Source organism: Abramis brama, assembly GCF_963993115.1.
Source record: "Abramis brama genome assembly, chromosome: 2".
Taxonomy (NCBI): domain Eukaryota; kingdom Metazoa; phylum Chordata; class Actinopteri; order Cypriniformes; family Leuciscidae; genus Abramis; species Abramis brama.
The window spans coordinates 17,937,592-17,961,510 of NC_139964.1; the positions used below are offsets into that span (position 1 = coordinate 17,937,592).

General features: G+C 36.6%; 1 protein-coding gene, 1 long non-coding RNA gene and 1 pseudogene across 5 annotated transcripts; all 3 read left to right on the top strand.

Annotated features, from left to right (window-relative positions):
• Positions 1–836: 836 nt before the first annotated feature.
• Positions 837–9,873, top strand: LOC311077795 (sialic acid-binding Ig-like lectin 14). 3 transcript variants are annotated; one of them, XM_084106420.1, is made up of 12 exons: positions 837–1,075; positions 1,472–1,540; positions 4,437–4,579; positions 6,107–6,212; positions 6,311–6,343; positions 6,946–7,014; positions 7,097–7,441; positions 7,531–7,779; positions 7,867–8,106; positions 8,190–8,292; positions 8,366–8,411; positions 8,626–9,873. In XM_084106420.1, the coding sequence occupies exons 6-12, from the start codon at positions 6,954–6,956 to the stop codon at positions 8,665–8,667; spliced, it is 1,086 nt and encodes a 361-aa protein (XP_083962546.1). In that variant the 5' UTR covers positions 837–1,075; positions 1,472–1,540; positions 4,437–4,579; positions 6,107–6,212; positions 6,311–6,343; positions 6,946–6,953; the 3' UTR covers positions 8,668–9,873. The 3 variants fall into 3 exon arrangements, with proteins under 3 accessions (XP_083962546.1, XP_083962545.1, XP_083962544.1); XM_084106419.1 differs by lacking the exon at positions 6,311–6,343; XM_084106418.1 differs by lacking the exons at positions 4,437–4,579; positions 6,107–6,212; positions 6,311–6,343.
• A 2,239-nt stretch (positions 9,874–12,112) lies between these two features.
• Positions 12,113–16,096, top strand: LOC311077792 (B-cell receptor CD22-like; annotated as a pseudogene). The gene is made up of 9 exons (XR_014609569.1): positions 12,113–12,143; positions 12,488–12,556; positions 13,342–13,680; positions 13,770–14,018; positions 14,107–14,365; positions 14,447–14,689; positions 14,773–14,875; positions 14,941–14,986; positions 15,205–16,096. The product of XR_014609569.1 is annotated as a B-cell receptor CD22-like (transcript).
• Positions 16,097–23,230: 7,134 nt separating this feature from the next.
• Positions 23,231–23,740, top strand: LOC311077810. The gene is made up of 3 exons (XR_014604999.1): positions 23,231–23,337; positions 23,574–23,605; positions 23,719–23,740. It is a non-coding gene; the product is annotated as an uncharacterized lncRNA (long non-coding RNA).
• Positions 23,741–23,919: the final 179 nt, after the last annotated feature.

Sequence of the window (23,919 nt, forward strand, 5' to 3'; positions counted from 1 at the left end):
CGGGACGTTTCTCGAATTAAATTACAAATTTCTCCTGGTTTGAAAGTTGTTGGAAACAGTCGGGATAATGTAAGTACACAACTAAAAAATATATATAACATAGATATAGTGATTTTTGCTATTTTTAAAGCAAAAAAGTTACATATTGTGCCTTTAAATCTAACATCAAGGCAACACTTTTCCCGCCAACACTTAACAAAATATAATTTGTAACCTTTCATAATGCTGATTCTGTGCTATGTTTGGTCCTAAATCCGGACTGAAAAATTAAGAAAAAGGTTTACATTTATATTAAGTAATATTTTTTATTTGTTCACTCAAATGAAATACATTCACAGTATTACTGACACAAGTCGCTATGAGTCCATGTGCATTCAGATTGAACTGAGATATATTCAGGTTGAAGTCCCCACTGAGATAGAAACACACACACACACACACACACACACACACACACACACACACACACACACACACAAACAGGCGCACACATCTTTGTGGGGACTCTCCATAGACTTAATGGTCTTTATACTGTACAAACTGTATATTCTATCCCCTTACACTAACCCTACCCCTAAACCTACCTATCACAGAAAACTTTCTGCATTTTTACATTTTCAAAAAAATATAATTTAGTATGTTTATTAACCCATTTCCCTCATGGGGACCGCTGGCTGGTCCCCACAATGGAGGTGATCTCAGGTTTTACCATCCTTGTGGGGACATTTGGTTCCCACAATGTAATATAAATCAAAACACACACACACACACACGCACACACACACACACACACACACACACACACACACACACACACACACACACACACACACACACAAACACACACACACACACACACACACACAGTCTCCTGATGTATTTTCCTGTATATCAGGGCTTTTCCCGTAGAGCTCTGTTTACTTTCAGTTACAGTTTTCAGTTTCAGTTGGCCAAAAAAAAAAAAAAAAGAAAAAAAGAAAAAAGGAAAGCCTGAAGGGACAGAAGGCCGGATTATAAGATTTCTTGCTCAACACTTCCACTGAAGAAAACAGAAGGATCCACACACATGGATAAGGTAACAACACCAACACTTCAAAAACACATTGCTGATTTAAAAGCAATATTGTTTAAATAGTTTTCAGTGGAATAGATAGAAGATTAGTAGATTTCACCACTATTGTGTAATTGTTTCAGAATTTCCAGGTCGACGCCTCTGCTTTTCTTGGCTTGTGTCTGAATGTCATTGTTTTGAATTTTTCTTTGCTTTGTCAGTTTTTTAGAATAAGTTTTAGAATAAGTTTGTTAAAGTTGAATTCTTTCATGCTGATCTGAATACTTTTCATTATTTTCTTAATGTTAAAAACATAAAAAATGTATGTTATGACCCTTTACATATGTTATTATATAGAGATAGACGTTTACATCATATTCACTGTAGGTACTGTAACTGATTGTTTATTGGTTGTTGTAGGTGTTGCTATGGTGATGTCAGTCAGAATGGCTCCTCCTCTTCCTCTGATCTTTCTGCTCATGATTCATGGTGAGTGACTGTTACGGCAACACTTCACTTTATATTCACTGATCAACGTAATATTACTTATCATATTCATATATACATTTCATATAAGTGTTTCATTATTTGCCATTTATTTCCATTTATGACTGATATAATATATGTAAGGGATAATGTAGAGCGAGGCGGTTGTTATAGCGAATACAACCCCGACAGGCAGATCAGGATCATAGTCTTGAATCAGCCTGAAGGGGTTGTATTCACTAAAACAACCGCCTCGCTCTACATTATCCCGCTTATTACATGGCTACCTACCAAATAAATCAATAATTTGACACAAAATATTGATTTAAAAAGGAGTTTATTGATTTAAAAACGATTGTATTGCTTCCGCTAAAGAAAATAGTCTGTTCCATCTCTACGATTAGAATCCTGCGTCCATAGCAACGCTCTGTTTTGCATGGCAACGGTGTTATACTTAGCAGCGAATATCAAGAAATATTATCAAGAAATAACACACCGCATTCTACATTAGAATTCAACCAAGTCATGTAATATTGTGTCAATATATTGTTTTTAATTTATTAATACATAAGGAATTGCTGCTTTCCATTTATTGAAAATGTGTTCACAATATATTTACACGGTAAAATGTCATTAAATGAGGAAAACGATTACCTTAAATTTATCAATGATGTTTTACTCAAATTTGTGAGTTGCTAATACAAAGACATAAGAGTGTCAGGACAATGATAGACTGTGCATTTATTTGTGTTTATTAAACTGCAAATACTTTGTGCATCGCTACTCTACTCTTCAGCACAATGGTGACCCACAAAACCCAGACAACAGATAAATCCCCTTTAAATCCCCAAAGAACATTAAACACTTTTGTGAACATTAAACACAAGATTTTTGACTTAATCAATGATGATTATGACATCATCAGTAAATACCCAATAGGTTTTCTCTATAACAATATAGGGGAGAGTGGGGTGAGTTGTGCCAGTTTTTACTCAAAGTGACTTTAAAGTGAGGCCATGGCAGTAATGCCTTCAACTTAAGGATGTACATATATTTCAGGATGTGGTGCATCCCTGAGAACAATAACTTTGGATCTGAAATAAATTGTTTCAGAAATATAGCTCTTGGGAAAAAAGTGGTCTCATGGCACAACTTGCCCCTGGTGCGGGGGAAGTTGTGCCTTTGGGGGAATACATTGGGGGTAAATTGTGCCAGTGATTTCTGAAGTAAAACAGAACATTTTAATGTTATGAACCGTAATGCTATATGAAAGCAAGATAAATTCAATACAAAATTACTCATTTAAGGTTTATTTAGATATTGTCACCCTGGAATACCATAGCATGCGTTTTTCCTACTATGGTCAATTGCATAGGGATTTTGTATTGAACATAACTCTGGATCACAGTGTCATAGAGACAAGGGGGCGGGCTCATTTTACTCAGACGACCAATCAGTCTCTTAGGATCATTGTGAAGCTATCAAGCTACGCCCTAGCAACCATTTAGAGCACCATAGCAACACAATATATGATATTTGTGAATCATTTCAGGCAAAAAGGCTTTGGCAATAGATGCCTGTTGACATAGTGCTGTCAATTATGTAACATATAAGAATAAAGTGACTAGGCTAATTTCTAAACATCCTATTGTGACATAGGCCACTTAAAAACGGAATAATACTTCTCTTTAATAACATAGTGCAAACTCAAAACTGAAATCAGTGTTAGCTAAATTAAACAAATAGCAGGCAGGCCTGAGTCAAACAATGATGAGGCATGCCCATCTCCTCACTTCTCAAGATTATCCCCTGTGAGTATGTAGGTCTAGGTGGTCTGGATCTGGCACAACTTAACCCAGGCCCTTTGGCACAAATCACCCCAGACCCACAAGTTTGAAAAACTAGCATGATCCAGCAGTTAAGAGCTAACATCATGCTAACTGTATAGACTCATTGTGTAGACTACTAAAGCACTAAAACATGTGTGAAATGTTTTCAAACTTGTCTATAATTGTTCAGACACTACAATCAAAAAACCTAAATCATAGAAATTTTACTTTGAAAGGGAAAAAACAGTTTTTTGCACTAAAATGTGCTTAACTCTCATGCCATGTGTCTCTCTTCTTTGGAGGACGAGTAAAAGTGATTGCTTTTCAAAATTATGTGGTCACATGACCAATTTCTTCTATGGTTTTCCAGAAACAAGGGTGGAACTACTTCCCCCCCTGGCACAAATCACCCCACTCTCCCCTATACTCTATAAATTTTTATTTGTTTATTCTTTTAAGTTGTAGGTTGTTTTTTGTTGTTGTTTTAAAAAAAAAAATACAAATAAATGCACAGGTCTATTAGTGTCCGTAAACTCTTATGTATGTTTTTATATGAACAACTTACAATTTTGAGTAAAACATCCTTGAGAAATTTAAGGTAATAGTTTTCCACATGTTTTTTTTTTTAAGTACACTCAACTAATTACTTTTTACAGTGTAAATATATTGCAAATACATTTTTCAATATATGAGAGTGGCAATTCCTTATGTACTATTCAATATATTGTAATAATACATTATATTAACGCAATAAATTATTTAATATATTTTTCAGTATATTTACACCATATAATATATTGATCATTAATGTATGGAAATATATTTTTGTTCAGTAAGGGTGTAAAGCATCCGTCATCATGGCAAATCTAATTTATACTCTTCTTCATCACTGACCCCTACTGGAGAATTTATGTTGAGTTCTGACTATATTTCACTTCTTTAACTTTTGTCTGCTCTGTAAATGTTGTGTTGTCCCAAACATCTGTGCAGTGCTCATATTGTAAGTATATTGCGGATATGTGTTTCTATATGTAAATATATACTGACAGAGCAACATTCATCTGGTACAGAAACTCACAGCCATTAACTGAGAGAAGAGACAGAAACAATGAACTCCTGCTGCAGTCAGTCAGAAGAGAGGATTCAGGCAGATATAGCTGTGCTGTAGACGGACACACTCACATCTCTCCTGAGGTTCAGATCAATGTCATGTGTGAGTACAGATTCATTTATTCTTTTTAAAAACCAGAGATTGTGTTTAAATTAGATGATTTAAGGGTTTCATTTTTGTATGTTTTACACCCTCCAAAGAACGTCTCAGTGTTGATAATAATTGATTAATAAATCAGTAAATTGGAGGTTTATCAAATGCACATTTGGCGATGCTGGAGATGAAATGTGTTTTTTGACGTCACTGCCACTGCAATTCCTTCCAGTGTTTTACAATCCCGGATCCAGCAGTTTCCATACCAGGATAGTTGGTCACCATTCCCTATATGTAGCCTTGTGTTTGCTGTGCACAGCAAAATCCCCAGTGTTAAATTAACACTCCTCCGTGTACATATGTGTCCACACTACAGAGTGTTAAAATTAACACTGAAGCAGTGTTGAAGTTAATGAGATAATTAAGTTAACACTGAAGCAGTGTTGAAGTTAATGAGATAAGTGTTTAATTAAGTGATGATTGAGCATTATTGAAGATACCTGATGTTAATAAGCAGAATCAGTGACTGAAAGAGAAAAAACATTAACAGAAAAAAGAGAAACACAAGAACTACAACTGACTTCGAGTCATTACACTTTGTTGCACTTATTATTACCAGTTTGACTTTATTTCTGTCATACATCGACAAAAGTTCTTGAGATTCAACAGAAGTTTAGACGGTAATGTTTTATGGAAGTTTACCATTATGGTGGTCAGTGTTTTCTTTAGTTGGGCTCTTGACCCTTTTTAATATTAGTTTTTCTCTGACTTTTCCAACATTGTGTTTATAAAGCACATTTGTTACTGCAAGAGAAAACATGACCTGCTCACAATATGTTTTGATGATAATTACATTATCAGCATGAATCTTTGACTATATGCTTCATGTCTTGTTTTATTATTGGTGATTGTAGCTCTGAGATTCTATAGTTTGAGATCCAACAGCAAAAATTTTGAAAATACTTTGTGCACAGAAGTTATTGTGTTTAATAATAATAATAATAATAATTTGTTACATTTATATAGCGCTTTTTCTGAGACCTCAAAGCGCTTTACATAGAAGGGGGGAATCTCCTCAACCACCACCAATGTGCAAACGAAACATTCCATAAAACATTACCATCTAAACTTCTGTTAAATCTAAATAAGACTGTGTGTAGATGTATGACAGAAATAAAGTCAAACTGGTCAAATAATAAGTGCAATAATGGTTCAAAGTCAGTAGTTCTTGTGTTTCTCTTTTTTCTGTTCTTGTTTCTCTTTCCTTCAGTGAGTCTGCTTGTTATCATCAGGTATCATTACTAATGGCCAATCATCACTTAATTAATCACTTAATTATCTCATTAACTTCAACACTGCTTCAGTGTTAACTTAATTAACTCATTAACTTCAACACTGCTTCAGTGTTAATTTTAACACTCTGTAGTGTGGACACATATGTACACTGAGGAGTGTTAATTTAACACTGGGGATTTTGCTGTGTGTTCATTGTCAGACCGTTCTGGTGTTCATGTCTTGCCGTCTTGCTTTCATCAGCACCTCTCTAGTCTACTATTCCTGCTCGTGTCTGGATTACTGACTGCCTGACTGTGTCTGTATTGCGTCGAGATCAATGATACTTCCTCTGCTCGAGTTGCACTAGGTGAGGTGTCATAAGCTCATATTAAAGTATAATGTGTTAATCACGTGTCATTCAGAGTGTGAAAACGCCTATACTGGTTTCATCCTGATCATTTGTAGTGCTGTCGCTGGTCACGGGTGTTGGTGAAACGGGTAAGAGCATGATTTTATAACTGTTCTGTCAAATATCTTAAGTGTGGGGGATTTATGGGAGATTGGTTGGGGCTAGTTGTCACAGGGCTGTGTCTCAGTAACTATAGGGTTTAAAATCAAAAGTCCAATAGCACAAATTTATTTTCTCAAGAAGTGATTTGTTGGCGAAAAACAAATTGATAAAAAAAAATCATTTTTAATATTTTACACAACAGATAACTATATAATGAAGATAGATTATAAAGACTTATACCCAATACTTATTAAAGTGGCTTTTAAAAATAATCCTGCAAATTCACCAGAGTGACAACAAGCTCCAGAGTATGTTTTGTAAACATTAGCAATGCACTGATACAAAAGTCAACTAAGGTGCTTTATAGCAGTTTCTCAGTAGGAAATTAAAGGCCATCGGTCTGGCAGGGTCCTACTGTCTATGATGGGCTGTCAATCAAAACGGGGAAGTGAAAGACGTTGGACAGTTACAAACTCATGCAGTGAAAAAATGACTGTTGCTGTCATGTTCTTTGATAAATAAAGTAGTATTTGTTTTTATGTTTCATGCTGACATTAAAGCTGAAAACAAGCCACTATATTTGTTGCAGATGTTGCTATGGTGACGTCAGTCAGAATGGCTCCTCCTCTTCCTCTGATCTTTCTGCTCATGATTCACGGTGAGTCTCTGCAACCCTTGCTCAGGAATTCTTGCATTGTGCAGTTTTTATGCACAAACTGCTGCTAATTAACTTTTTTTAGGGGTTTGTAGTCAGACCGAGGGTGTGAGTTACAGTCCTTCACACATCTGTGCACTAAAGGACTCAACAGTGATAATGAGATGCACTTATACATACCCTACTGGACGTCAGATCATGAAAGTGTTCTGGACAAAAGACCTTGTAAAGGATGTAGATCCTCCAGATCTGTCTAATGACCCTGAATACAGTCAGAGGCTTCAGTATCTGGGAGATAAACAGCAGAACTGCACCATCAGACTGAGTCATGTGACACTGAAGGATTCACACATGTACTATTTCAGATTCATCACTGATAAATCTGATGTGAAATGGACTGGTGTTCCTGGAGTGACTCTTACTGTCACAGGTGACTTTGATGAGGTTTTGCTCTTATTGTGTTGAATAATAATCAGTGTATGACAGCAGCACTAGATATAATGTGTGTGTTGTGTTCAGATCTTCAGGTGGAGTCTCCTGAGAGAGTGACAGAGGGAGATTCAGTCACTCTGAGATGTAAAAGCAGCTGCGCTCTGACTGACAGAGCAACATTCATCTGGTCCAGAAACTCACAGCCATTAACTGAGAGAAGAGACAGAAACAATGAACTCCTGCTGCAGTCAGTCAGAAGAGAGGATTCAGGCAGATATAGCTGTGCTGTAGACGGACACACTCACATCTCTCCTGAGGTTCAGCTCAATGTCATGTGTGAGTGCATATTAATTTAGTCTTTTTAAAATTTGAAGATTGTGTTTGAATGAATTTATTCAAAGTTTTATTTTTTGTCCTGTTTAGATCCTCCAAAGAATGTCTCAGTGTTGATAAATGGATCTGGTGTAATAGTGGAGGGAGATTCAGTGACTCTGAACTGCATCAGTGACTCAAACCCTCCTGCAGAAATCAGCTGGATTAAGGAGAATGAAACCTCAGCTGTTGGATCTGGACAGAGTTTCAGTGCACTACAGAGTGGACGCTTCTACTGTCAGGCTCACAATCAACATGGATCTCAGAGATCAGACGCTGTAACTGTCACAGGTGAAGCTTTTGTAAGAGCAAACCTGTATATCTTTCTTCAGTCTGGACTGTTAATCTTAGCTGATAATGTTTCACTCTTTCAGTGCATCCTAGATCCAGCTGGCATGAAGTATTTGGGATCACAGTGGAATGTGGAGCAATATTCATCCTCGTCATCATCATTATCATCGTCATCCTGTTTATAATGTGAGATCCACAAACAACTTTGATAATTTCAATATAGTCATTCATATGCTGTTAATTTCTGTATTTATTACAGAAAGAAACGAAGGAGTGTTAAAAATGAAGATCTCGCAGTGAAAGAGGTAAATCATCCAAACACAACATGACTTTACAGAAGCAGAAGATCAGTCGATCAGCCGTTATCTGTGTAATCATGTGTCTTCATGATCTGCATGCAGGAACAAACATACAGTCCGATTCAGAAACAAATTATTCAAATTCAAAAAATTATGCTATAAATTTAGTTTATATTGACTTCTCTATTTTGTGATGTAAATCCTTCTGTCTCTCCTATAGATCTCTGATCCCAATGAAGACACATGTACAGCTCTTGTATAAAGAACCAATCCTGAGCTTTGTGGGCGGAGCCACAATATGATTGACAGGGATTGACCCTCATTTGTTCCCTTTGACCCTTTGCGAGAGAATGACTGCTATTGTGTGCTATTGACTGATGTAATGCATGTTTCATTTTGTTTAATATTTTTTTGAGTGTAATCTTAAATTGATATATAATACTCTTTTTCAGTGCTTTTGGTCTTCAGTTTTAGGCACAAGCTTGGAAAGCAAAAATATACTCTTTTTATCAGTATTTGAATGCATACGTTTTTTTTATTTTTATGTATTTTCATGTTTTGTCCTCGAGGGTTCCCACCACACATCAGGATTTCTAAATATAAATGTTCAACATGTTGAATATTTATGATTCGTGATTGTGGCGGCTCCGACGTTCTTCCGAGCAGATCCAGTCACTCTTAACACACCTCACACACACCACAGGAACATCTGATCAGATAATCTGTAGAGCCATCAAGATAATCGGGACTTCACTTAGGATTGTCAGAAGGAGAAAGATATTTAGAAGACATTAAATCTGTGAAGATCTTAGCAGAGGAGGATTAAACCACTCCACAAACAGCTCAATCATCACTTAATTATCTCATTAACTTTAACTCTGATTCAGAGTTACTTTAACACTCTTTAGAATGGGACCATATGTGCCGTGAGCAGTTAATTGGACAAATTGCTGTGAATGATCCTTGAACAATATGTGATTCCTTCAATTGAAATTTGTTGTAAATGCAAGGTATTTTGTTAATATGAAAACCAATAGGAAAATTGAAACAGATTTTTAGTTAAATTTATTTATTTTTGCCAAAGTGTGTATTTATTTAAACACAGCTAACGTAGATCAAAGTTGTTAATACAGAAGAATCAGAACTAATGCCTCAAGTTACATAAAGCAGAACTAGGAACAATTGAGCAAAATCATAAATCATACAAGATAATGGAAAAATAAATCTAACCATGAAGAACCCAATCCCAGTCAGTGTTGATTATGACAAATTATATTTTTTTCTGCAAATTATTTCATTCAATTTTGCTATTTCATATGAATTATTACAAGATGTTATGAGACTGTCTTGATTAAAAGAAAACACAACACACACAGACTAGTGACCATTCAGACATTTAAATTTTAAATCTCTGTGTGTGTGTGTGTGTGTGTGTGTGTGTGTGTGTGTGTGTGTGTGTGTGTGTGTGTTTAAATTTGTCAACCAGAAAAAACTTACTTAACAGTACACTTAATAATAACACTAGGCTAATACATGTACCAGATTAAAGAACATCTTTGTACATCTTTGTACGTCAATCACGTGGTCCACGAGAATCAAAAGTCTCGTGGAACTACCAGTTCGTTTGTATTGTCTTGTGTTCTTCATCTGGGCAGACTTCAAACTCTCTGACAGACGTTACAAACTATATGCTTAAAACGGAGATGTTTTTCCTATGAGTTTTCCGCGTACAAACGACACCATTTTCAAAACGATCCTCATTCACAACAATCCGCGAAAACGACTATAAACGCTGTATTCTGCTTCCAGGCCACTAGATGGCGATTAAACACTCGAGCCGCCTTAACCTAATGTTAGGCCCCGGGGCTGAGAGGTTTTGTAGGCCCCCCATCCCCTCGATTTATAAAGTCTCATTTTAAAAAAGTGTAATATCTAGGTAATCTACATCACAAAATGCATTAGTTTCTTTCGAGACCTACAACAGTGAGTTTTTTAATATTGTTTTTAATTTTAATATTGTTATTGACATATCACTGAGCCCACTTGAGCATAAACACAAGACACTTTATTTAACAACCACACACAGCAACTAAATTTCAACTTCATGCAAATGAGAAGCGATTTTCGCGAGCGACAACCAATAGGAAAGAAGCCTTTCAGTGGAGCTCAGCTCCCGTCACCGTCTCGAGTGCAGTGCAGGCAAGACAGAAGAGTTCGAGGGCGATTTCACTGTTTTATATGATTTGACTGTAACTAACCACAAACATGGATATAATAAAATGATGCATGGAAAAGAAATTGTCGACAGTCTCAGTGAGTTTAATTCATAGCCTACATTTATAGTTCGAGTGTTGTAGTTTTATGATGCAAGTTTAGCACTGCTGCAGTTCATTTTACAGTTTCCCCTGCATTATGTTCACTATTAGGGACAAGAAAATTTCTTATTTGTCAAATTCGGATGACGTTTTAGTCATTTATGACAGTATGAGTGAGTTTAATTTGTAGATTGATCGATCATTAATCTAGTAAACGATTTAATCCACTGAACACTGCTGTGTGGTAATATAAAAACACTCTCCCAACAGCATACTGTTTCTTTTGAGCCTAATTCCTAGTCAAATTAATCACTTGTATCACTTGTGATGGTGTTTTCTATATATGTGGCCAGAAGAGCAGTCTACCAATAACATAAGAGCGACAGCACTACCAACGCCCACAAGCGACTTCACAGTATAGCCTAGAGACTAGCGACATACAGCGACAAAATCTGACAAGTTACAAAACAATAAACTTTTCAGCTCATGAACCTGAACTTGGGAGGCCCCTAGGCTTCAGCCCAGGTAAGCCCGTGCATTAATGCGGCCTTGGAAACACTACAGACTGAACACGTAATACGCATGTGCATGACGTCATCGTCTTCACAGATTCAGGTTTTTGTTGTTTAAACGAAGACCGTGTTCAAAAAATTGCACTTTGAAACCCGTTTCCACAACTTTGCATTTTCAGGCAAAACACTGTTCTCCTGTAAACAAACGGCCAAAACGCATAAAAAGTTTTTTAAGTTTTTAGTTAAGAACGGTGTCATGTAAACAGCCACTTAAACACTGCTTCAATAATACTTTAACTCAGTAGTGTGTACACGCGAACACTAGGCAGTGTTAATTTATCATGGACATTTTGTACTATACATAAATCTTACCTGTCTAATATGATTGGGAAATATGAATTACATTTAGTTTATTATTTTGTTTATGTTAAAGCTATGTAAGCCAAATGGATGGGAATTGTATATGCAATTCTAATACAAAAATCTTAATAAATGTTTTTTTGAGTGTACCCTAACCGTACCCATCTCATCTTATCATAACCTGATCCCTAAAACTAAACTGGCCTTTATAGGGCTCTCAGAGAGAGAGAGAGAGAGAGAGAGAGAGAGAGAGAGAGAGAGAGAGAGAGAGAGAGAGAGAGAGAGAGAGAGAGAGAGAGAGAGAGAGAGAGAGAGAGAGAGAGAGAGAGAGAGAGAGAGAGAGAGAGAGAGAGAGAGAGAGAGAGAGAGAGAGAGAGAGAGAGAGAGAGAGAGAGAGAGAGAGAGAGAGAGAGAGAGAGAGAGAGAGAGAGAGAGAGAGAGAGAGACCCTGACTCCTGATGTCTTTTCCTGTAAATCAGGGCTTTTCCTGCACAGCTCTGTTTACTTTCAGTTTCACACAAGAAAACAGACGGAAGACACACATGGATAAGGTAACAGCTAATTTCAAAGTAATATTGTTTAAATAGTTCTCAGTGTTGAATTGTTCTCTCCGCTATTGTGTAATTGTTCCAGATTTTCCAGGTCGACGCCTCTGCATTTTTTGGCTTGAGTCTTTATTACATTTTTTTTTTTTTCTTTGCTTTGTCAGTTTTTAGAATAAGTGTGTTCAAGTTGAATTATTTCATGCTGATCTGAATGCTTTTCTTTCTTTTCTAAATGTTAAAAACATAAAAAATGTATGTTATGACCCTTTACATATGTTATTATATAGAGATAGACGTTTACATCATATTCACTGTAGGTACTGTAACTGATTGTTTATTGGTTGTTGTAGGTGTTGCTATGGTGATGTCAGTCAGAATGGCTCCTCCTCTTCCTCTGATCTTTCTGCTCATGATTCACGGTGAGTGACTGATGTTACGGCAACACTTCACTCAATATTCTCTGATCAACATAATATTACTAATATCATATTCAAAGTGTTTCATTTTTTGCCATTTATTTCCATATATTTATGATTGATATAATATATGGAATAATAATATATTGTGTCAATATATTGTGTTATATATTGTAATATATTGAAAAATACATAAGGAATTGCTGCTTTCCATTTATTGAAAATGTGTTCACAATATATTTATACTGTAAAATGCCATTAAATGAGGAAAACGATTACCTTAAATTTTTCAATGATGTTTTACTCAAATTTGTGAGTTGCAAATACAAAAGACATAAGAGTGTCAGGACAATGATAGACTGTGCATTTATTTGTGTTTATTAAACTGCAAATACTTTGTGCATCGCTACTCTACTCTTCAGCACAATGGTGACCCACAAAACCCAGACAACATAAATCCCCTTTAAATCCCAAAAGAACATTAAACACTTTTGTGAACATTAAACACAAGATTTTTGACTTAATCAATGATGATTATGACATCATCAATAAATACCCAATAGATTTTAGAATAGATAATAATAAATACTCTATAAGTTTTTATTTGTTCATTATTTTAAATTGTAGTTAAAAAAAATAAAAATAAAAAATAAATAAATAAATAAATCCACAGGTCTATTAGAATCCTTAAACTCTTATGTATGTTTTTGGTGTGCTGCAAAGTGCCTTCTCCACAAGCTCAATATACCTGATAAAACAACATTTTCATTTGGAATTCTGTGTTTCAGGGGTTTCTAGCGCTGATTTGAGTGTGAGTTACAGTCCTTCACACATCTGTGCACTAAAGAACTCAACAGTGATAATGAGATGCACTTATACATACCCTTCTGGATATAAGATCGAGAAAGTGTTCTGGACCGATAAGTATGTTGAGCCTCTAGATCTGTCTAAGGACCCTGAATACAGTCAGAGGCTTCAGTATCTGGGAGATCAACAGCAGAACTGCACCGTCAGACTGAGTCATGTGACACTGAAGGATTCACACAAGTACTATTTCAGATTCATCACTGATAAAGACAAATGGACTGGTAAACCAGGAGTGACTCTTACTGTCACAGGTGACTTTGGTGAGGTTTATCTCTTCTTCTGTGCATTATGTTGAATAACAATCAGTGTATGACAGCAGCACTAGATATAATGTGTGTGTTGTGTTCAGATCTTCAGGTGGAGTCTCCTGAGAGAGTGACAAAGGGAGATTCAGTCACTCTGAGATGTAAAAGCAGCTGCGCTCTGACTGACAGAGCAACATTCATCTGGTACAGAAACTCACAGCCATTAACTGAGAGAAGAGACAGAAACAATGAACTCCTGCTGCAGTCAGTCAGAAGAGAGGATTCAGGCAGATATAGCTGTGCTGTAGACGGACACACTCACATCTCTCCTGAGGTTCAGCTCAATGTCATGTGTGAGTGCAGAATGACTTTTTTTCTTTTTAAAATTAGGAGATCGTGTTTGAATTGATGATTTAGAGTTTTAATTTTTGTCCTTTTTAGACCCTCCCAGGAACGTCTCAGTGTCCATCAGTCCATCTGGTGTAATAGTGGAGGGAGATTCAGTGACTCTGAACTGCATCAGTGACTCAAACCCTCCTGCAGAAATCAGCTGGATTAAAGGAGGAACGATTGTAGGATCTGGAAGAATCTACAGCATCTCAAAGATCAGCCCTGATGGCTGACAGTGGAGAATACAAGTGCAAGTCCATCAATGAACATGGAGGGAAATACTCTGATACTGTGACTTTAAACGTCATGTGTGAGTTCATGATCACCTGCACATTGTTAAAAAAAATTAAATTTATAAGTATTTGTTATGAATTTTCATTTTTGTCTTTAGACCCTCCCAGGAATGTCTCAGTGTTGATGAGTGGATCTGGTGTAATAGTGGAGGGAGATTCAGTGACTCTGAACTGCATCAGTGACTCAAACCCTCCTGCTCTGAACTTCAGCTGGTTTAAGGAGAATGAAACCTCAGCTGTTGGATCTGGACAGAGTTTCAGTGCACTACAGAGTGGACGCTTCTACTGTCAGGCTCACAATCAACATGGATCTCAGAGATCTGACGCTGTAACTGTCACAGGTGAAGCTTTTGTAAGAGCAAACCTGTATATCTTTCTTCAGTCTGGACTGTTAATCTTAGCTGATAATGTTTCACTCTTTCAGTGCATCCTAGATCCATTTGGCATGAAGTATTTGGGATCACAGTGGAATGTGGAGCAATATTCATCCTCGTCATCATCATTATCATTGTCATCCTGTTTATAATGTGAGATCCACAAACAACTTCAAATATAGTCATCCATATGCTGTTAATTTCTGTCATTATTACAGAAAGAAACGAAGGAGTGTTAAAAATGAAGATCTCGCAGTGAAAGAGGTAAATCATCCAAACACAACATGACTTTACAGAAGCAGAAAATCAGTCGATCAGCCGTTATCTGTGTAATCATGTGTCTTCATGATCTGCATGCAGGAACAAACATACAGTCCGATTCAGAAACAAGTCGATTAAAAAAAAAAAAAAGATTATGCTATAAATTTAGTTTATATTGACTTCTCTATTTTGTGATGTAAATCCTTCTGTCTCTCCTATAGATCTCTGATCCCAATGAAGACACATATACAGCTCTTTTATAAAGAACCAATCCTGAGCTTTGTGGGCGGAGCCACAATATGATTGACAGGGATTGACCCTCATTTGTTCCCTTTGACCCTTTGTGAGAGAATGACTGCTGTTGTGTGCTATTGACTAATGTAATGCATGTTTAATATTTTTTTGAGTGTAATCTTAAATTGATATATAATACTCTTTTTCAGTATTTTTGGTCTTCAGTTTTAGGCACAAGCTTAGAAAGCGAAAATATACTTCTTATCATTATTTGAATGCATATGAATGTTTTTTTTTATCTTTATGTATTTTCATGTTTTGCCACCACACATCAGGATTTCTAATTATAAATGTTCAACATGTTGAATATTTACGATTTGCAATCGTGGCAGCTCCGACGTTCTTCAGAGCAGATCCAGTCACATTCAACACACCTCACACACCACAGGAACATCTGAGAAGATAATCTGTAGAGCCATCAAGATAATTGGGACTTCACTTAGGATTGAGAAAAATCGGCCCGAATATTTAGAAGACATTAAATCTGTGAAGATCTCAGCAGAGGAGGATTAAACAACTCCACAAACAGCATTACCAGCTTCACTTATTACTAACCAGACTGACTTTATTTCTGTCAAGTTATTGTCTTCTTTTATCTTCAGCTAATTTCATCTAAGGGTATGTTTGCACAACAACGATATGCTTAAAACTGAGAAGTTTTTCCTTTGACTTTTCCACGTACACTGTAAAAATGAATACGCTATATCTATTCAATAAAATTGTGGCAACAGATTACAAGCAATATTATTAATTAAATTTAACAAATTAGAATTGAGTAATAATTAATCAAATTAATTCTTAAAAGTTAATCATTTAAAATGAGTAAAAGTTACAACAATTTTTTTTTAAACAAAAATATCTGAATAACAGACAGACGTCAAAGATGAATTAAGAACTCTTTATTTTTTATTGCCAACATTGAAGACACCTGATGTTTACAAGCAGAATCACTGAAGGAGAAAACCGTAATTTTAAGTCGCCATTATGGAGATCAGTGTTTGATTTAGTTGGGCTCTTGACTCTTAAATCATTCACTTTAGATTTTGTTTGGCTGCTGTACATGAGTTATAACTGCCAGATGAACAAAGAGAAAAGGTGATCTGATGGTGCTGGTTGTGTTTTAACATAATCATTATTTCACAATCATTTGACCTGAATCACTGAACTCATATAGAGCCCAATTTCTGAGTTAGGTTTACTTTATTAATTATAGCAGCACTGCAAGGGGATTTGCTTCTCTTGTCCTGCTTTTTTTCCCCCTTTTGGTTGCTTGCTGCCCGGGTACTTGCCGGCTTGCTTGGCTGGTTGCTTGCTGGATGACTCTCTTTCTGATGGCCCTCTCCCTTTGTGGCACTGAGATCAAGTCAGTGAATGTGACCGATCTCACAGACTGAACAGAAAGAAAATAACAAAAAGAGCCTATGTTATTGCAAGAAATAGAATAATTATTTGGTGTACATTTTATATGATTAGGGACTAAATTGTGTGTATGTGTGTATGTGTGTGCGTGAGAGGGTGCGTGCGTGTCTTTATTGAGAGGGAACATCCCTGTCCCCCGGAACCCTGCCTGGGCATTTTCAATAGTGGCAGCCTTTGCCCAAGCCATATATGTGACGGTGTGCCCTCAATACCCAGCTCGACCAAAAGGCTCTCATACTGGTTAAACCACTGGCTAACCACCTCTTTGTTGAGTCCAGCAGCCTGTGCTGCAGACAGGACCTCTGGCTTGCGCATCCCAAGGGTTGCGCTTTAGAAAGTTCTGAAACCAGTAATATCCGGCCCTCCCTGCTGTCTTGGAGAAACCAGATATGTTCTTGGCTGCAAAATCAAAGGCCACTTGCTGGACATCACGTTTTGTGAAGGGAAACCCCCTCTGCGCCAAGGTCTTGAGGGTGGCAGCCTCTTTCCGCCTCCTCTGGAAGGTAGGGCTTCCGCCCTGACGCATGTTCACTGCCAGTCACCTTTCCACTGATGCGTCTTTGCAGTGTGGATCACGGCACACCCCATGCTCGTGATAAGAGGTGCACACTCACTGTAATTCCTTTCTTCACTCCCTCCCTGTATTCATCTAAGGCCCCCTTCATCCTCTCCTCTTTCCACAGATTGTACACAGCAAAATCCCCAGAGTTAAATTAACTCTGCTCAGAGAACATTTGGTCCCTCTCTACAGAGAGTTAAAATAACTCTGAAACAGAGTTCAAGTTAATGAGATACTTAAGTGATTAATTAAGTGATGATTGGGCATTAATGATGAACACCTGCTGTCAACAAGCAGAATCACTGAAGGAAAGCGAAACAAGAACAGAAAAAAGAGAAAGACAAGAACTACAACTGACTTCCAGCCACAGATGAAATCAACTGAAGACAAAATAAGACATTAAATCTCTCAAGATCTCAGCAGAGGAGGATTAAACAACTCCACAAACAGCATTACCAGCTTCACTTATTACTGACCAGATTGACTTTATTTCTGCCATATGTTTACAGAAGTTCGTATTGAGAATTAACAGAGGTTTAGATGTTGACGATTTATTGAAAATGGTTGGTCACCATAATGGAGATGAGTGTTTCCTTTAGTTGGGCAGTTTGACTCTTAGCTCACTTTTTTGTGAGTTTGTGTTTTTTTGTAATAGTTTTTATCAAAACACATAATTTGTTGCAAAGAATGCCAGACGCAAAGATGTTCAGGTGATCTAGTTTTCAACAACAAAAAGTAGAATGATGCACTTATATCATCACTGTCCAAAAGTGGTCATTTGATGTTAATAAATTATATTCACTAACAATACTCTCTTGCCACAGATTGGACATTTTTAATTTTTTAAATACATAATAGGGGAATTTTTTTTTTCTAAGACACAGATATCAAGAATCAGCATATGAATCTCAACAATGGTGACATGTTTCATGCCGCAATGCATCCTGGGAGCCATGAGTTTTATACTATTGTGGCTCCCAGCATGCATTGCAGCATGAAGCATGTCACCATTGTTGAGATTCATAAGCTGATTATTGATGTCTTTGTTTAAAAAAAAAAAAAAAAAATCCCCCATTATGTATTTTAAAAAATCAAAATGTCCAATCTGTGGCAAGAGAGTATTGTTAGTGAATATAATCTATTAACATCAAATGACCACTTTTGGACAGTGATGATATAAGTGCATTTTTTTACTATCTGCTGTTAAACACTATATCACCCGATCATCTTTTTTTTGGCTTTCTTTGTAACAAATTACGTGTTTTGGTAAAAGCTGTTACAAAACCCACAAACTTGCAAGAAGAGTCAAACTGCCCAACTGAAGAAAACACTCATCACTATAATGGTGATCATACATTTTCAATAAATCATCAACATCTAAACCTCTGTTAATTCTCAATAAGACCTTCTGTAGACGTCTGACAGAAATAAAGTCAGTCTGGGGTGTGTTTCCCGAAAGCATCGTTGGCCAACTATGGTCGCAAGTTCGTCGTTACCAATAGAGTTCAATGGACATTGCGATGAACTTGCGACCATAGTTGGCCAACGATGCTTTCGGGAAACGCACCCCTGGTTAGTAATAAGTGAAGCTGGCAATGCTGTTTATGGAGTTGTTGAATCCTCCTCTGCTGAGAACTTGTTAACAGCAGGTGTTCATCATTAATGCCCAATCATCACTTAATTAATCACTTAAGTATCTCATTAACTTTAACTCTGATTCAGAGTTATTTTAACTCTCTTTAGAGAGGGACCAAATGTTCTCTGAACAGAGTTAATTTAACTCTGGGGATTTTGCTGTGTAGTTGTTTGACCTTCCTTTCCCTCCCTGTTTTATCTTTGTATCCTTTCCTCTCTGGTCCTTGCTCCTCCTCTCTTTTCTCTCTTTCTGTCTCCTCTCATTTCCTCTGCATTCCTTTCTCCTCACCTGTTCTCTCACTTCCTGTCTCCTCTGCTTGTCTCCTATCTCATCCTTCCTCCTCCTCTCACTTCCTCACTCTTTCCTTCTCCCTCTCTCCTCTCCTCTCCTCTCCTCTCCTCTCCTCTCCTCTCCTCTCCTCTCCTCTCCTCTCCTCTCCTCTCGTTCCTTTCTCGTTTGCCATACTCACTGTAAATAAAATATCTACTACCATTATTACTGTTGGGGGGGTCATGGTGAGTGTGTGTGTGTGTGTGTGTGTGTGTGCGTGCAGACACACCCTCACACACACACACACACACTCAAACACATATGTATGTGTGTTTGTGAGTGACACAGATGATGGCCCAATTTAGCTGAAACCATGTGGCCCATTTTACCTCAGTGGGTTAAGGTAAATTGGGCCGACAAGAAAAACATCACTTTTTCAAAAAATATGTTCATATACCAAACTAACATTATTTATGATTGATGCCATCAAGACAGATATTATGCATAGTTTTTTATGTGCTTTTTTTATGTGTTTGTTTTTTTATAGATTTATCAGACAGTTCAGCCCAAGACAGCAGGACTATAAGGACACTAAGAATAAAAATTTTTCTCAAGAAACTTGTGACTGGAGCAGCTGTAGGAGTGACTAAAAATAGGAGGAGCAGCAATAGCTGTTTATATGGGAACAGATCGATTAACTGCAGGAGAAACGGCAGCATCAGGAGCACTTCTCAGTGTTTGCTGCTGGACCCCTAGACAAACATGTGCAATTGTAAGACGAATAGAACCACAACATCAGATTCTTCAAAATTAGAACAACAATGGTGTGTAAAATATGTGTGATGAAAAATAGTGTATGTTAAACATTGTATTTATATTATCACAAGAAAACTAAATGGGCTGGACATTTCACAGATTTCTTTAAACGAAATAATTGTAAAAAAAATAAATAATGAACCCATATTTGGTGCATTATGTATGTATGGTGCATTAGACTGTTGTAGGAGTGTGACCTGTAGGTGGTGCTGTCAGAGTGTCATTTTAATGGCTTAGTTTCATCATCAATTTAATGTTATTTTTTATTTGTGTTCACCTGTCCATCAATTAACGAATGTCAGGATCTCAGTTTTCCTCCAGATTTAATTAATAAGTTAATCATTTGTCGTTTTTGTGGTGGGATATGCACTGATTTATTTTTTATTTTATTTTATTTTGTTGCACAGTTACTGTTGTCGAGAAACAAGCATTAAAGTTTCAAAATTGAAACACAATTAGTTATGTCAGTTATTTCAAATGTTAATCTTGTTGTCAGAGAGCAATACAAACAAATCCAAATTCTCTGACTGTGAGTCTGAGCAGTGACTCGTACAGACATAAATCACTCTTCAGATGTAGTTCTGTGTGTTTGTCCTGTTTGTTCAACAGGTTTAAAGTGTGCACTTCATTATCATTTAGTGGAGTGAGTCACAAATCTCATCCCTAATTAAAAGTGGGTTATTGATATTAATCTCAAAATTGTCACCGTCAACATTGCCATGATTCAAATCAGATGTTCCAATTTTTTACTTAGAAAAACAGATTTCACATGAAGAACTTTTAGACACTATGACAGAATCATATTAAGACATGCAGTGACATGAACACTTAATATATAATATGACAAAAATAATCACCAATGGAGTCAAAGAGTTTACTCTGAATAAGATCAGTGATTCGGGTCACTACATGATCTTTATCATCAACAAGCTTTCTTTTACTGTTTTGGCCAAGTACAGTTACAGTAGACAACAAAACAAACAAACAAACAAAATTATAATATTAAAAAGCCATCAAACTGCCAAACAAAAGTAAACACTGATCACAGTACTGGTGACATCAAACTAAACTATTATTTTCAATAAAGCATCATCATGTAAAGCTCTGTTAATTCTCAATAAGAGCTTCAGTGAGTATGGTGAGGCTGCAGACCTGGAGCCGAGAGATATAGTTTGACGGCCCTGTTGTTCCTGATGCGTCCAGTAGGGGGAGGCTGGACAGTAAACGACACGAACTGAGGTATGTTAAATAATCTGCTAAAGTTATTGTGGTTTTGCAATGATGCAACATTTATTATTTATAAATGATTAGCTAAGGGTAGACATCAGTTCATTTCTATATGTCAATAGATGGGTCTTCTTTTTAATTGTCTTTTGTTGCCTGTCTTCCGCTTGCGTGAGATGGCCTCTTCTGGTAAGACTCTGTTTACTCCTTGCATTAAAACTCCACATGGTTTCTGGGGCAATATTACAGTAGATATTGGAAATGTGTGAACACACAAAAGACACATTTATAATGGGCATATATGTATGGACAGTAAATCTCTCTCTCTAAGTAAAGAGTTGAACTACACACTCACTCAAATATTTTTAATCATGTCTGACGTAAAAATCACATTAAAAACTTTGCTCCCATATGGTTTGAATGTAGTATTGTACTACTGTAGATTTTGGTTTGAGTTGTTTCTTATAAATGAGATGATCTAATTATCTCATTTATATCTTAATTTTACATTTTTACATTTTTTTTGTGAACAACAATATTGTCTCTTTCTTCTAAATGGCCCTTGGCATTTTAGAAAAGGGATAAATTGTGTTTGTCTTCATAAAATGCTATAGGACACTGTTGTGTAGCTGTATGACGACCAATAGAGAATATTACAGCAGATATTTCATCGAGGATCTTTATGATTACACTGTATGTCTAATGAGCTAAATATGGTTAATATCTAAATGTAACTTTATATAAATTACACAACAACATATATCACTCATTCTCCTGTATATAAAAACCTATGTTGTATATAACTATTCTACAGTAGGTCATATATCATTACTTGTCATCTGATCCAACTGTGTGTGTTATTAATTTTTCAATTAACAAAAACAAATAGTCTTCTGTAGGCTGAGTGAAGAGAGTGAAGCCCAACTGAATATCTACAGATATTTTAATCTGTATTGCAGATCATTCAACTGTCTATCGTTACACTGTAACGTTTATATTTAAATGAACAAAAAACACTAAATTAGTCAAAGTCTATGGACAGGACGGTTATTAATGTGTAAGTTTCGAGCGTCGATTTAATTATGTTATTTCGTCGTATATCCCCCTACTGGACGCATCAGGAACAACAGGGGTGTAAAACTGCCTGGGCCGTATATTCATAGATATCATATAATAAAGGCTAGATGTCTCGTCCGCGCTGCTGGCCAATGGAGGTCGACATCCGCACACGGCGGCCATCTTACCACAGGGAGCTCACTCACTCGTAACACTGTGTTTTAATGGTGCATGTACTTTTTAAATAACCATAACTTGCTCAATTTTCTACCGATTTTCAAACGGTTTGGTTTGTTATAAACGTCAGAGACGTAGTTATGACACTGCATACTTATCAATAAATATAATATTATATATTTAAACATGTTCAAGCATCCAGAATTATAGCCACGTTAATAACGTTTGTAAGAAACCGAACCGTTTGTAAATCCGTCAAGATTTCAGCGAGATAAGAGGATTTGTGTTCGTGCTGATCACTCACATCAGATACCCAAAAAGCTTCCCTGTGACAAGATGGCCGCCGGTGATGCCGTTCGAGACTCCGCCTTAAGACATCTACACTGTAAAACTTTACTGTAAATTTACAGCGAATTTCCTACCGAATTGTACTGTATTTCCATAATACAGTATTAGGCTGTATATTTTACAGAACAGCTGTAAATATACAGCACATTTCTGTTTTCAACCCGATAAATTCGTAATACAGTATCATACTGTAAAAGCACTGCATTGTGGGATTGATTTTTTTCGCGCTCAATTCAGTTCAAATGTGATGCGAGGCGACAGTAGCTACTACAGGCAAACTTGATTTGTCAGCGGGATTCAACTGAACAGAATAATCATTTCTGTTAACAAGATAAACAGTGTCTGCAAATCTGTGAGCAATTTTTAAGCTTTTGTGAGCTTCGGTTCGTGTTTCAAACATTAAGTTAGTTGCCTGCGACGCAACAGAAAATGGGCGACATTAACGTGCTACATGAAGACGGATGGAAGAATTTGTCATCTGAATAACCTGCGCCTGTGACGATTAGTGGGATTTAGAGTTTGAGAAGATGGAAAATTGTTCAACTGAGTGATACGGTAAGCCAATATATTTTGTTTTTTTTTGCGTTCGCATTTCTACATTGTTTTCACAAATGCTTAACGTTATTTGTTTTGATTTTGCGAACGCGGTTTTCTACCGCGGCCGCGCAAACAATTCACTCTGTTCCACCTGTTTACCAAGTAACGTTAACGTTAATTTCGATATTTCACATAATAGGCAACATATACCATGTTATTTGCATGACCTGCTTTTGATATATTTTTCGTTTCAGGCTTTGTAATCTGATGACGGTCCAGTGCTAATGTAAGTGCTTTTAAGTAGTGTTAGTTACAGTCTATGGTAAAAAAAAAAAAAATGCTATCAAATGCTGTCAGTTCTGTGATCGTGCTTTTGAATCGTTGTCAGAATTTTGCTAGCACAAGAAAATCCATGTTCCTAATGTTGTTTTCAAATGTTAGTATTCCTGATTGCCATGATGCCATGGTCCTACAACTAACAATTCAAAGAGAAGTTAGACGGTGTTATCCTTCAAGCAGATAAGTAGGCTAGATGATATTCAACAAATCTCATTAATCTGTAATATGTTTTATGTTTTGGTTCTGCTGATCATGGTTGTG